Genomic DNA, 13,796 nt, shown 5'->3' with positions numbered 1-13,796 from the left:
TCATGGCTTGGCGGTGGATGAAATGTGTCTCTTCAGTTCATAAAGTGTTTCAGGATCCTTTGGCAAGAAAAGTGCTTTAGAATTGCAAGGAATTGTTAGTTATTGACTAAGCAGTATTACCAGACATGTAGATCCAGCATGCAGAGGGAATAGATTAAAAAATCACCCTCTGAATTAAAAAACAAATGGGAAAAGAAGACAAATCTTTAATAAACAATGAACATTTATTCAAGCTGTCAACTGCAAGAGGTGGACAGAATAAAACCATGAACCAGTGCAAGGTACATGCTAAACAGCAGAATTCAAACTACAGCTGTGAGAAGGAAAGACACTGCTCTCACACAGCAGAGAAATGCACTGCCCAGGGCGTGTGGAGGCCACATCGCAATCTCTGTTATTTCCAACATAGTCCAATAGTACAACAGCAGAAGTAAAGACTTAAACTTGAAACACAATGAGTGCCCAAAATACCTGAAATATCAAGTTAAAATCATTAAAAATTAAATAAGGAATGCATATGGATGTGCACTGTATACTGTATAGAAAGGAGGCAGTGACTTCCAGGACCTGGCCATACAGTACAGTATAATCATCTTATTTGATGCAGGCATTTAAAAAAAGATAATATTAGGGTTATGGAAATAAAAACACATTCAAAAAGTCAAAACCTTTCTTGTACAAATTTTGGATGAGAGGAACTGCTGGCTGAATTACTTGCAGCCTCACTATGGAGTTGCAGCTAGCTCGGTTAGCGAAACGAAACACAGCATATTAAAAATGTTTGTATGTTTGTACAGTAAGCGATGAAAAAATCTCAGATTGCCCCACCCCCAATCTGCCTGTGAAAGCACTTGCTACAACGAAAATAAAAATAAAGCAAAATACAAAATATTCCGACGTACTTTTCTTTTAGTTCAGTGCACTATGTTTGAACAAATCATGTTTAAAAAAATAAAAATACAACATGTAAATAAGCAGCACTGGCTTCACCGAATGCACACCACTACTGTTTTTACAGCCATTTTCAAGCCAGTACCTACTACAGAGAACACAATCCAGAGCATTATTTTAAGTAGAATGTAAAAATCACGAAACATCCAAGATGTTCCTGCTATCATGCATATACATTTTGAAACAAGTTAGAAAGGAAGAAAAATAAAGCTGACTGGAATCGCCTAAAAAATAAACCCCTCACACAAAGGGTTCAAAGTTCGACTTATCCTATTTTGAAATCAATCTTATTCTGTTCTTCTAAGGAACCTACATCCATAGGGTCACGTGTCACATGAATGACCCAACCATTTACGTCACCGAATTCCATACAAGCTGTGTTAGTCTAGACGACAAATCCACTGGGTACATTTGGTGTTGATGGCACAATTAGTCTGCTTCACTTCGTGAAAAAGAAGATAACATCAACTGTAAGATCCTGCAGCGGAATCCACTTCTTTGTAGCTGTAATATATAAAGCTTCCACACATTTAACTAGGTATCACACTTAATAAATACAATAAAAAATAAAAATTCTGACCAAATGTACATTATCACACTGTCTAAAGAGCAAACTTATTGGCATGGTTTCCAACACAATGCAGAACATTCGTTTACCCGGCCCTCACCAGAAAGCACAGAGGCTGGTTCTAACCTCGTGACGCTAAACTGAGAGGAGGACCGGATGATGACAAACTCCAGCGTTGCCAGACAACGTGTGCCAACTGGTGCTCAGCTAATGACTGTGCTTTCTCACAAAACTTAGCAGAAATATTGCGAAATATCTTGCTCAACTACAGATGAAATGGTTAACTTGAAGTTTTGATAAAACAATCTCCTTAGCTCCTAGCAAAAAAAAAACCATCCAATATATCTGACCTTGTGCTTGTTTCAAACCTAAATTCCAGGTTTTTGATGTCTGTCACTAGAATGTCTTTGCATTACACATTGCTTTGAAAACGCAGCTCTATTCCTCTGAAGAGCACACATCCCTGTAGATGAGTAGGTGGATTAACAAAAACCTCTTTGTGCATGCCAGCACACAAACCTTTTCATGCAGGTGATAACATCTCAGTTGTCTGAATCAGAACCTTAACCTGCTGTATGCCGGTTTCAAATGGCCATCAACTTAGAAGTTCCGCCCCGCTGCGCAGCTTGAAGTTTTTAGTGATACAGTTGTTCCTGTATGTATCATTTAAGGCATACTGCATGAAGTCATTCTTACAGCTAATCAAACCAAAGAAAAGGAAATAACAGATGCCGCGCCCTTTAAAAAAGTTTGGATTATTAATACTTACTCACTTACCATTTTGTTTTTTTCAGGGCTTGTGATGTTGATACCCCAAATCCCTAGTGTACTAGAAACGTTTCTCTTTTCCTCCTCAGTATCATATAAGCACACAGAGAGAATTTGGACCCTTTCTAATGTCTATCTAGAGTGAAGTAGGCAAGTCTACAACTAGGACAGGTACGCCAGTTTTTGGCACTAAAATGTCCCAAATGGGCAACATTTAGTTTTTAGTTTCTGCGTATGTTCAGAAAAAATGATCACTGAATCTCGCTTGATTTAATTCACAATTTAAATTCAATTACACTGTCAGGTGAATCAGCACTGCGATCACACTGCGTTGATTGCCATGAGCTGAAACATTTGTTCTCTTCAAGCTGCACAGATTAATACAACTACAGGTTCACAAGAAAGATCCGCCTTACGTTCACCGATACCCATAATGTTTCAGAAATATACAGGATCAGCGGTCGATAAAATTGCCAGGGAACCCGATAAAAAGTCTGTCCGAGCCCCTTTTCTCTTCTGAACTTCCTGCAAATTTCTGAGGAAGCACACGAGGGATTTCAAAGATTTTTTAATTCAGAAAAGTCTCTGCTTTTTCAAATCCCACTCTCAGCTCAGGAGTTTCATGTCATACCCATGTGATAAAAATGTTCAGTCTGGCACAAAAAGGACAATATCGACACCCTCAGCTCCTTTTGCTTTTAGAAGCTTTAGCTTCAGAAAGATGTTTTTGCTCATCTGTAGACCCATAACATTAAGCCAGTGCAGACCTCAGATTATACTTGGAGTCGGTACAGTTTCACATGTTCAAAGGAAGCATGGTTTCTTTGGCACTGGAAACAGGTCATGTTTTTGCTGAAGTTCTTTTTTTCCAATATTAGCCGCCAAGTCCTTCTAAACTGTTTTAATGTCACTTCAGTGCCAGTCCAAGTTGGTGTGGAGGCCACCACCACTCTATTTCAGTGCCATTTCTTTCCTGCTAACAGGCGTGCAGTGGAAGACCACTGCTTTCCCACTGACAGATCACTTTTCCACTCGTGTCTGTGTCCAGATGATGATTTACAGTGGCACATTCTAGTGGTCGTTAGTGGAGAACAAATTAAATAATCAATGATATGTACAATGCACAAAACGATCACCGAAACAATGACAAGCAATCAAAAGGAAACCAGACATAAAACCACACTGACACTTAACAGCAATGAAAAGAATGCAAAGACGATGATTTGGCAAGTGTCACCTGTCCCATGTATTTTCTCGTTGTGTTAATGAAAGGTGCCTGATTTGAAAGCAATGGGGATGCAAGACCTCTCAGGGTGCAGTAACGCTGTGGGAATTCTGGGGAAGTAGGCGTTTGGCTTGTTTGGCATGACAATGCTTCTAATTTCTAACCGGCGCGGCCTCACTGACAGGTCACAGGAATGGACGGGAGACGTTGAGCGTTGAGACACTGGAGAGCAGTTGCAGCCAGCGACTGCAGCCCAAGGTTATTCTCATGGTCCACGAACGAACGCGTCTTCCAAAGGCCCCCCGCTGTCTTACTCCACAGAGCCTGGGTGGAGGCTGAGCGTGGGAGGATCCAGGCAGGTCGGGGAGTAGTTGATGTGCGGCTCTTTGATCCAGAGCAGCGGAGCGCCGTTTTTGCCCTCCGAGTTCTTGCTGGAGTTGCGGGCCTTGTAGCGCACCAGGAGAATGGTGATGAGGAGGATCCCGAAAATGGGAAACGGGTAAAAGAAGACGAAGTAGAAGAGAGAATCATTGGAACAGATGACCGACTGCAGAGACGTACCTGCGAAGTATTGAAGAACAGAAACGTTAGACAAGGTACACGACTGCAGAGCAAAGAGTAAAACACAGTAAAACAGGGGAAGAGCATTTAAGGACCGGGTTTAGAGTTTATATAATAAAGATAAGAACGTAAAGGTCTTGCTGGAGGAAGCGCTGTTCAGTTTTCTGATATATATTTTTACAAATCTAAAAAATAATTCTTGTTGTGATAATATAAGTCATTTAAAAGTATCGAACAGGGAGCTTGAATAAGCAGATAACTGTCATTGTCCTCACAGGTTTTCATTAAACCAAATGCCATCATAGAAATCTCTGGCCACATCAGTATTCCAGTAATCACAGAGACCAGCCTATTTTCAGCTATTTTCAACACGGTTTTATAACGAGAATGACAAACAGGACAATAAGGCAAACCCTTAAGGACAGCACAGAAGACAACAACGAATTTCTTTAGCACTCCTGGCTATGCAACCACTGTCCGGATTTAAACAACGCACTCAGTGAAAGACTAAAACATGGCTCTTCTACTTCAACATGATTTATACAAGAGTTCTTGAATCGGAAGCCCTCAGGGGCTCATTCTTCCTCGCATTTTGTTGTGAAAGACAGAAATGCAGCAGGGCCGTTCCCTGCAGACCCAGTCTCACAGCCACGGGGTCCAGCTTGCGGGGCAGCGACCAGCTCACCTCGCTCGCGCACGTCGACCAGGGTCGCTCCGGAGTTGTTGGTGGCCAGGCGGTACCAGGCGTTCCTGGGGTTGAGCAGCCACTCCTCCACGTGGCAGTAGTAGCTGCCCGAGTCGGCCAGGCCGGCGCGCTGCACCGTCAGGCTGTACAGCTCCGCGGAGGGCCGCTCGAACTGCAGCCGGGAGCCGGGCCCGGAGCCCTCGGAGGGGCTGCAGTTGCCGTTGCCGAAGACGGCGTCGTGGCCGATGGAGAAGATGCACTCGGGCCCCTCGCCGGCGCCGGCCTTCGCCCGGAGGACGTACCAGGAGACGGAGAAGCGGGAGTCCTTGCTGGACTGGGAGGGGATGCTGCAGCCCAGGCGGAAGGCCTCCGTCTCCACGACGGTCAGGTTGGACTCGGACTCCTCCACCTGCAGCCGGATGTCTGGGGGCACAGAGGAAAAGGTGGAAAAATCAGCCTGAACTGAGTTTTGGCAGCGAAACTCCCACACAACATGGCGCCTGTTTCTACCCACCTGAACGGCTTTGAATAAATGAAAATGTGAAGACAACACATCTTTACAATCATTATAATGGGAACTATCGGAAAATAGGATCTGGAGATTGCTTTCCACTTTAATATCTATTTCTAACCAATGTGCAATTTCACTTCCTTTGTACACAGATTGCCAATCTTGAACACCCTGTTCCTTTGCACCTCCGCATTTGCTCATGGGAGTTAAAAATCCTACTGAATATACAAAAATGGATTATGAAGGATCTGAAAAAGTATTTAAAATACATTTGTGTCTCTAAAACTTAATATACCCCTTTTTTTCCCCAAAGACAAATATGGCCCTTTTTATTTTTTACACTCATGAGCAATAAACGAAGAAGGGGAAACCGATAAATATGCATATATTGAATGAGATATTCTGTGTTAAGCTTCTTGATATAATTAGCTTTCTTGAATTAAATGAGGCTTCAGAAGCAGCCGGTTGTCAACTACAGTACTTATTAAAACCAAATAATTTCTTCCACATAACGCAGAGCAAAAGAAATATAATTCCTCGCTTCACATCTATGGTACTGTGTCTGTTATCTCGCAATGTTTTAGCAAATCTCCTCACTGCATGTTAATTACACTGAATTAGAACATGTAACATAATTGCATAACAGACGGCTGCAAAGGCCATTTCAGATTTTCCAAAAATGAAAAGATCAATTTCTACATCTGCAAAAAAATAAATAAACGAACCTCTGAATCTGTGAACTGTGAACTGGAGAAGCCCAAACACAACGTACAGCACCAGTTCTCAGCCCAGAGGAGAGATGTGTCAGAAGCATGATAAGGACAACAGGTCAGGTCCTGTTCTGTTATTCATGTGATTCCCTGTTGTGCCCATGTAGCAGCAATGAGATAATCAGAGGTCCTTCTATGAATGGTACTGCACAGAGGAACCTGTATTCCCAACAGGCTGGTGCACAGACAAGAGCTTGCTTAGCAGCGCAGGTTCATACACCAGTGAAATGCTGTAAAAGACCAGCAACATAAAGGCAACATTTTGGAAGCTATACAGTATTACAACACTTTGTTGTCACAGAGTCCATGTATCTCTCACTAACAGTTAAAGGTTAAAGCAGTACTAGTTAGAGCAGCCAAAATACTCTCCAAAATGGTTTAGAGAAATACTGTTTTTTTAGAGCTATGGAAGTGGGAATTACTTTTAAATTTCTTTTTATTATTTTGGCAGACACTGCTCCCTCTGAACACAGCTCGCTCCGGTTTTGGATCCAGGGCTGTAATCATAACTCCACACTGAGGCCAACTTTATATGCGTGATCATGTGCTTCTAAACCCTGCCTGCAAACAGTGTTTTATGCCTGTAGATGTTGTGAATTGTAGTTGTTAATGGTGCAGAAACTAATTCCATTTCATCTTGCCCCTTTTCTCAATAACAAAACTAACGTCACGGTCTCAGAGGTCGGCAGAATCGATTTGTGCCCCGAGATACTAGTTCAGTTATCCAGGAGCTGTCCGGCTTTTTTATTAAACCAAGGCCGCGTGGTTCTTTGCCAGGCTGTCCGCTCGAGGCTCGGCCCAGACTCCTACCTGGCTGCTTCACCAGCACCTCGGTGAACCCCGACGTCTCCTCGGCGAGCTGGTACCAGACGTTATTGGGGTCCAGCTGCCACTCGTGCACCCGGCAGTAGTAGGTGCCGCTGTCGCTCAGCTCGGCCTGGTGCAGCGTGAGGCTGTAGAGCTGTGGTGAGAGGCGCTCTGACTGCACGCGGCTCTTCAGCCGCTCCTCCTCCGCGTACGTCCCGTACTCGAACGCCGAGTTGTGGTTGATCTTGAGCAGGAGCTCGGCGTCCGGCTCGCCCGCCTTCCTGGCGTACCACAGCACAGTGTACTGAGACTCGGGGCTCGTCCGCGCGGTGATGGAGCAGTTCAGGCGGACGCGGCTGTCCTCCAGGAGCTCCAGGTTCTGGTCCAGCTTGCTGACGCGCAGTTTGCTCACTGCCGAGCAAGACACAGACACATCGATCAGCTCAGCAAAGTCTGAAAAGACACCTGGCTGGCTGGCCTTGGACCTCTGAAGGCAGGGCGCTCCACACACATTAAAATACAAGGAAGGACCGACCCTGCCTGTCCGTTTACGAGCCTGTGGGATCACAGTACCCAGTGAGCAGGACAGTAAACTGAAACCTGCAACCAGCAACCTGTCTGGTCTACTTTTCAGACTGAAAAAAAAATCAAATCTCATGAAAATAAGTTATTATATTTTACGGATGCAAAAAATCCAATTTTCCAGATGTTCTGACACTTGCTGCACTAATCCCAGCGGGACGGCGCCTTTAGTTCCACCGATGGCTCACACTCGACCACAGCACAGCCTGCAGATAGGAGAGCGACAGAGACGCGTTTTCACACCGTGGGGCTGAGGGAGGAAGCTTATTTTAAAAAAGAACCCTCAGGCAGGCACATGCATCATCACACTCCAGGATAACTTTCTTTGTGAAAGAGGCAGTGCAGAGTGACTGAAGCTGACAGCACATTGCGATACTGAATTAATCGAAATGAAAACAGAAAGAAACAATGGTAAAATAAACCGCATAGAATACTTCATTTAAAAAATCCAAACAAAACAGGTTATGCCGTGCATAGCAACCCTCTCAACCTCTATGTCCTTCAGACACGTATTTCGAAGCTTCAGCAGTTTTGAAATGGAAAAGCTTGGTTGCTCTGCCTTGGAACAGTAACCAGTACAACACATCTTTAGATATCTGTCTGCCGCAGAGAGTGACAGGAGCCGAGCCCAGACACAAGTTTGTGAAAAGGCCCCGTGTATCTTCTCTACTCTTCTTCGAGGATAATTATTTTAAGTTTCAACTTTCTAGTTCTTCATCGTTTCTTTTGGGTCAGAGATAGTTATTCTGGTCCCTGAGACAGAGCATCAAAATTACACCCAGTTCCATTCTACTAATATCTCTTAAATAATTTGTCTTCAAAAACACAACACTACAGAGGTATTTTACAGACTGGTTCAATGTTTTCCCATCAGAAAAAAAAAACGTGGCCTCACAAACCTATTTTATTTCCTATGGGTGATAGTGTTATTCTGTGGAAAAATCTCAAAAGACAAGATCTGTCTTCCATTTAACAAATCTCTGTACAATCTTCAAAGGTCAAAATAATCGATCACAACTCAACCACTCTGTAAATACTGCGAAAGTTAAAAAAATGAAAAACTGCACAGAAAAAACAATAGGTATGAGGGATAGTTAAAAGGTGCAGTTTTATAAAGCACCATGCTTGTGCTATGTTAGCATGGTCATAAACTGGTAACAAAAACTAAAAAAAGAAGCAAAGAATTTCTACATGACTGACATGATCAGACTAACACACAAGTCTCATGACACAAATGAGAGGAAGGAGTGGTACCGTGTGTGGAAGACTGTAAGTGTGGGAGGTGAGGCTCGGAGAACATTCACACATGAACACTCACCAGTGCAAATAAAAGGCCCAGCTTGCTTCTCGCCTTCACTGTTTGAACTCTACGTGCAACACTGATACACAGAAAAGAAAATGTTGACTCTACTGAGCTTTAACTAATTTCAAGAGTCCATTCTCTTACAGCCAGGAGGAGTCCTGGTTTGTTTCCTCCGCATGAAACCGCAAACACAGAGTAGTAAAAAGTAGTAAAACAATAACCAAGCTGGTGTTCTTTCACAGCAGTTACTGTACCAGTCAACGTACAGCTCTTACTCGCCAGGAACAACCAATCCAAACCCTTTCATACAATGAATTCACTAGACCAATGTGAGAACGGACACACTCTTTTTCACTTAACCCATTACTCGACAGGAGTGAACATTTACATGAAGGCGAGGGTGAGCTAATCAGCAGTCTCGCTTTGGCGCCCTCTTGTGGCCACCCTGTTGACATTGCAGTCCTCCTGGGGGGGGGGGGGGGGGCAATCTCCCACATTTCTAATGTTACAAAATTATTTACCCCACAGGGATACCCGTTTGACACTACAATAAATAACTACTGTGTGAAAAACAAGGATAACCGCCGAAAACATTCAATCTCTTTGCAGAGGAAAAGGCCCCAGTGCTACAGCAGTATTTATAAGGAGGCCTGTCCAGAAACACTGTGCTGAGGTCACTTAGTGGGCCCTGCATCATGCCAGTGATCATCATAATGTTCACTGACGCATTTATTCACATGTTCAGTTTTCTTCTGTCTCCTTAAGCCTATGCATTTCAAACTGGATGCCATTCTGTCAGCGGAAGGGAAAGACGTGAAATAACAGAGAACTGAGGAATGGAAATCTTGTCTGCCGAACTCCGAATTAAGCAGTTTTGTGCCACGGAGTGACACGCTCCCTGGTGATGCCGGAAGCCAAAGGCTTCTGGTTGGAAATTGCTTGTTCATTTTCATTAGCACCCTATTCCCATAGGAACAGCAAAATGCTCCGTCACCTTGGATACAACAGCAATTATATACAGTACGTCTGAGATAAAAATAATCAGGGAGACACAACTCTTTTCGACATAATCCCATTAATGTCTCTGTGCAAAGAATACACACACACACACACACACACACACAACAAAGCTGCACAAAGAGATTTAGGAGCTGCTTTTGTGGGGCACTAATTACATTTGATCACAACAAATGACCTAAGTGGGGACGTCTCTAGAGAGAAGCCGGTTTGCACGTACACCTATTGTGCCAGAGTGAAGCGCATTCTTTTCCTGGGTGACCTTTAGAATCAACAGGGGCGAAAAGGCTTTTCAAACCGTCACAAAAAAAAAAAATGTTCTGGATCCTGTCAGAAAATTGGCCTCCGGGGTTGAAGGATTAAGAAGAAGAACACACAGATAAAAAATTAACCTTGAAGATTCTGGCGTTTTTCATGTCTGCGAGGTTTCCAAGGTTACTCAATTTTCTCAGCTAACAGCGATATTTGCACCTGCGTATTTGGCTCTGCATGCCTGCAAGTCTGTAAAAAGACCAAATGACAAATACAGGAGATTCCTCCATGGTAAGAAGAGAAGCAATGAAATAAGACCAATTAAACTGCCATGCAGATTTCCAAACCTCTGAGTGCTTGCTGCTAAAAACAGAAACAAATTAAGCTACACTTTCCAGAGCAAAAGCTGCAATCACATGTTCTCCAGTTAAGTGGATTTGAAAATGGATCATTTTTTAATACAAACGAATGGGTGTTTTAATACTAAACAAGACATTTCTAATTAATAAGTAGTTTGGTTAAAGTAAAATCTCTCTTTATGAAATACAGCTCATTTATTTTTGCACAGAGCAGTTAATTGCTGTGTAATCTGTACTATTGAGATAAAGCTATGCTCTATAATTTTTATAGATTTGTGCAAGTATGCATATACTGTACATTCAGATACATTAATATGCACTCAGATACCAGTTTTGTGATTTGTGGATCTAAGCCAAGGAAATGTTATTGATTATGTATGTGTATCATTAAAAATCAAGCTCACAAAGTGCTGTCTTGGTTTTTGAAAACAAAACAATTTTCAAATTAGATTGTTCTTTCTAATAAGTCCTAAATTTGACAGCATGACAGTCAAAACACCAATTTGTGGCTGGTTTGAAGAAATAATGCTATAGCATGGCTAATTCCTTTATTTTTTCAATTATCTTCTCAAACAGGTTGCTAAAAGATTACAATGAACTGAATTCCTTTGAACTGACTGGCAAATTTCTTCCACCCACTTCACTGTGTTACTACAGACCAATGCTAACCACAAAATGACAAACCGACGAGTTTCTATTTGGTAAAAACTACTTTATTCTTTGCCTTTCCCACCCCCTGCTTGGATCAACAAATGCCTGCTATAAATCACCACTATAACTCATGAGCAGGCTCAGTCCCATCCTGTTTCCTGATCCACAGAGAACCTGCACACCTGGGAAGCTCATGCAGACTGGGAGGACTGAGCCTAATCCACCAAGCACTGGGTCCAGGTCAACTGGCATAACTTTCAGGTGATGAATATCATAAAAATTATAATATTAATTCTTTACACTTATACGGCACTTTTCTGGACACTCCACTGAAAGTGCTTTACAGGTAATGGGGATCCCCTCCACCACCACCAGTGTGTACCCCCACCTGGATGATGCGATAGCAGCCATAGTACACCAGTACACTCCCCACACACCAGCTCTCAGGGGGGAGGATAGAAGAGTGATGAAGTCAGTTGAGATGGGGATTATTAGGAGGCCATGACTGGTTAGGGCCATTGGGAAATCTGGACAGGACACCTGGGTAACACCTCTATGCTTTTCGAGAAATACCCTGGGATTTTTAATGACTACAGAGAGTCAGGAACTTGGTTTTATGTCTCATTCGAGGGATGGCGTCTTTTTACAGTACAGTGTCCCCGTCACTAAAATAAGATTAGGTAAGATAAGATAAGCTATAGTGGGGCATTAGGACCCACACAAACCGCAGGGTGAGCGCCCCCTGCTGGCCCCACTAACACCTCTTCCAGCAGCAACCTTAGTTTTTCATAGGAGGTCTCCCATCCAGGTACTGGCCAGGCTGACACCTGCTGAGCTCCAGTGGGCTGCCAGCTGTGAGCTGCAGGGTGGTATGTCTATGAAGAGAAGCTCAGCAGGGTTTCCTGTCTGTGCTCCTGGGAGAGCAGATGCCAGATGTCTTGTCTGTGAATCATGAAGACCAGACTTGTGCTTAAGGAGCAATTTATAATCTGAGAAAATTTTCTTTTAAGCAAGATGTTCAGGAATTGCTGTACTACCTTCAGACTAATCTGTAGCACTGGCTAGCGGTGTTCTAAATGTCCACAACATTTAAGACATGTTCTCCATAGTCACAGGAGATCAATCCTGCTCAGTAAAAAAACCTCAATTTACAAATTAGCTTCCAGAAAGACACAGTGCCAATGGCTATGAAAGAAATTAAACTATTCTTTAGAAGATAATCATTTTATTTATGAACAGACAGAGTTCTCAATTTGTATGTTCTTAATTAGACCTCTTGTTATCCAATTTGTAGAACTCCTGAAAACAATTCATTAAAAGAATGAATTAAGATCATAGTGGCACAATGAAGACTCAAGGTATGCATTGCATAATACACATTGCATTAATCTCTGCAAAATGTTTTTGTTTACACGCATGCTTAGAAATGCTAAAAAGGCAGCCCTGAAAAAGAAATCTGAAAGGCTGAGGAAGACAAGTGCAGAGATATATGGATTTCTGCAGTGTCAGGAGACTGGAAATCACTCCTGTGAACAGGCTGTGCAGAACAGCAAGCCTCCATTAAGAAAATCATTTATAAGCTGTAGGTATAAATGTGCTTGTTACTAAAGAAAAAAATGCAATATTATTTATACCATAAAATATTAAAGCTGTTGGTAATAAAATAGTACAGCCTTTGGAGAGCTGTCAGTCAACAGAACATGAAGAAGCAAGTGACACATATAAACATAATAGAGAAAGGTATTAGCATACAGTATGTCAAGCATGTTTATTACCATGCAGGTTAAAGGAACCGACATGAAACATGCAACATTCATCTCACAGTAACTCGCCCACTCCACACAGTACCTCAGCACCTCTTTCAAACTTTTGACTGGCCAATACATCTTTCTTTTTTCTAAATTGCTTGATACGGACAATTTCACAAACCTAATAGTGTTTTCAATTTGATTCACCTAAACAGTTGCTCCTCTCACAACTTTTTATTCATGAGTAGAATTTTTGTCCTTGCAGTATCTAGAAGATGGAAATACAAACAAAAATGCCAGTGACTCTTTCTTGTTTCTACTGTATATTAACTTTAGTAGCTAATACGCAGAGTTTAATTTTTTTCCAAACCTTTAAAGGATAAACCTAAAATTTTGATAGAGATTAGTAATCCTATTAGCTTTAGTACAGTGTATAAACAAGTCCTCTTTCTCCTTAGAAAAGAGACAGAGCTCTACACAGGCACTGGACTCCAATGAATCATACACAAGTGAGATGACTCTCCATCCTCAGAGGGTGAAGTGCCCACACACAGCTCTTTATTTTATGATAATCTGAATTTGCCATGTGATAATTTATTTTTACAAGCCTATTCAGGTGAGTCAGTTCAATGAATCAAAAGCAGTAACTCAAAGGCAGTCTTTGGTCCTCACAAAGAAAGTGAAGACAGAAGATGAGAGCCAGTTCGTCTGTAAGACATATCTACAAGAGAATGTCTGAATGAAACAGCTGCTCTAATGAGTCTGACCACTACACTCATAAAATACCAAACTCATTTGCTGTGTGCTTACTACAAACACGATGTAAAACATGGAAAAAACAATCTAAAATAAAGTGCTGCCAAGGCTGTAATATTTATAATCCTTGAAAGATACTTTACCTGACATAACACAGACTCTTAAAAAAACAATTACACTCTAACCAGTATTTAAGAGTATATAACTCCTTTTCTGCTCTGAGCTATGTGTATGCCACAGTAGTAATATGCTGAACTTCACAATGAACCAAATGCAGAGCTA

At 42.2% G+C, this 13,796-nt stretch overlaps 1 protein-coding gene across 1 annotated transcript in view; it reads right to left on the bottom strand.

Annotated features, from left to right (window-relative positions):
- Window positions 1-205: 205 nt before the first annotated feature.
- igsf3 (immunoglobulin superfamily, member 3) overlaps window positions 206-13,796 on the bottom strand; it is a 106,555-nt gene continuing 92,964 nt past the window's right edge. The window contains exons 7-9 of the mRNA XM_088913438.1: window positions 6,850-7,257; window positions 4,759-5,181; window positions 206-4,073 (exon numbers count right to left, since the gene is read on the bottom strand). Of these exons, the coding sequence (XP_088769564.1) occupies window positions 3,823-4,073; window positions 4,759-5,181; window positions 6,850-7,257 (1,082 nt within the window). The 3' untranslated portion in view covers window positions 206-3,822. The remainder of the gene's footprint in view (window positions 4,074-4,758; window positions 5,182-6,849; window positions 7,258-13,796) is intronic.

This window comes from Atractosteus spatula, chromosome 4 (assembly GCF_055471065.1).
Source record: "Atractosteus spatula isolate fAtrSpa1 chromosome 4, fAtrSpa1.hap1, whole genome shotgun sequence".
Taxonomy (NCBI): domain Eukaryota; kingdom Metazoa; phylum Chordata; class Actinopteri; order Semionotiformes; family Lepisosteidae; genus Atractosteus; species Atractosteus spatula.
The sequence above is the reverse complement of the archived record's forward strand: the minus strand, read 5'-3'. Positions and strand labels throughout refer to the sequence as shown.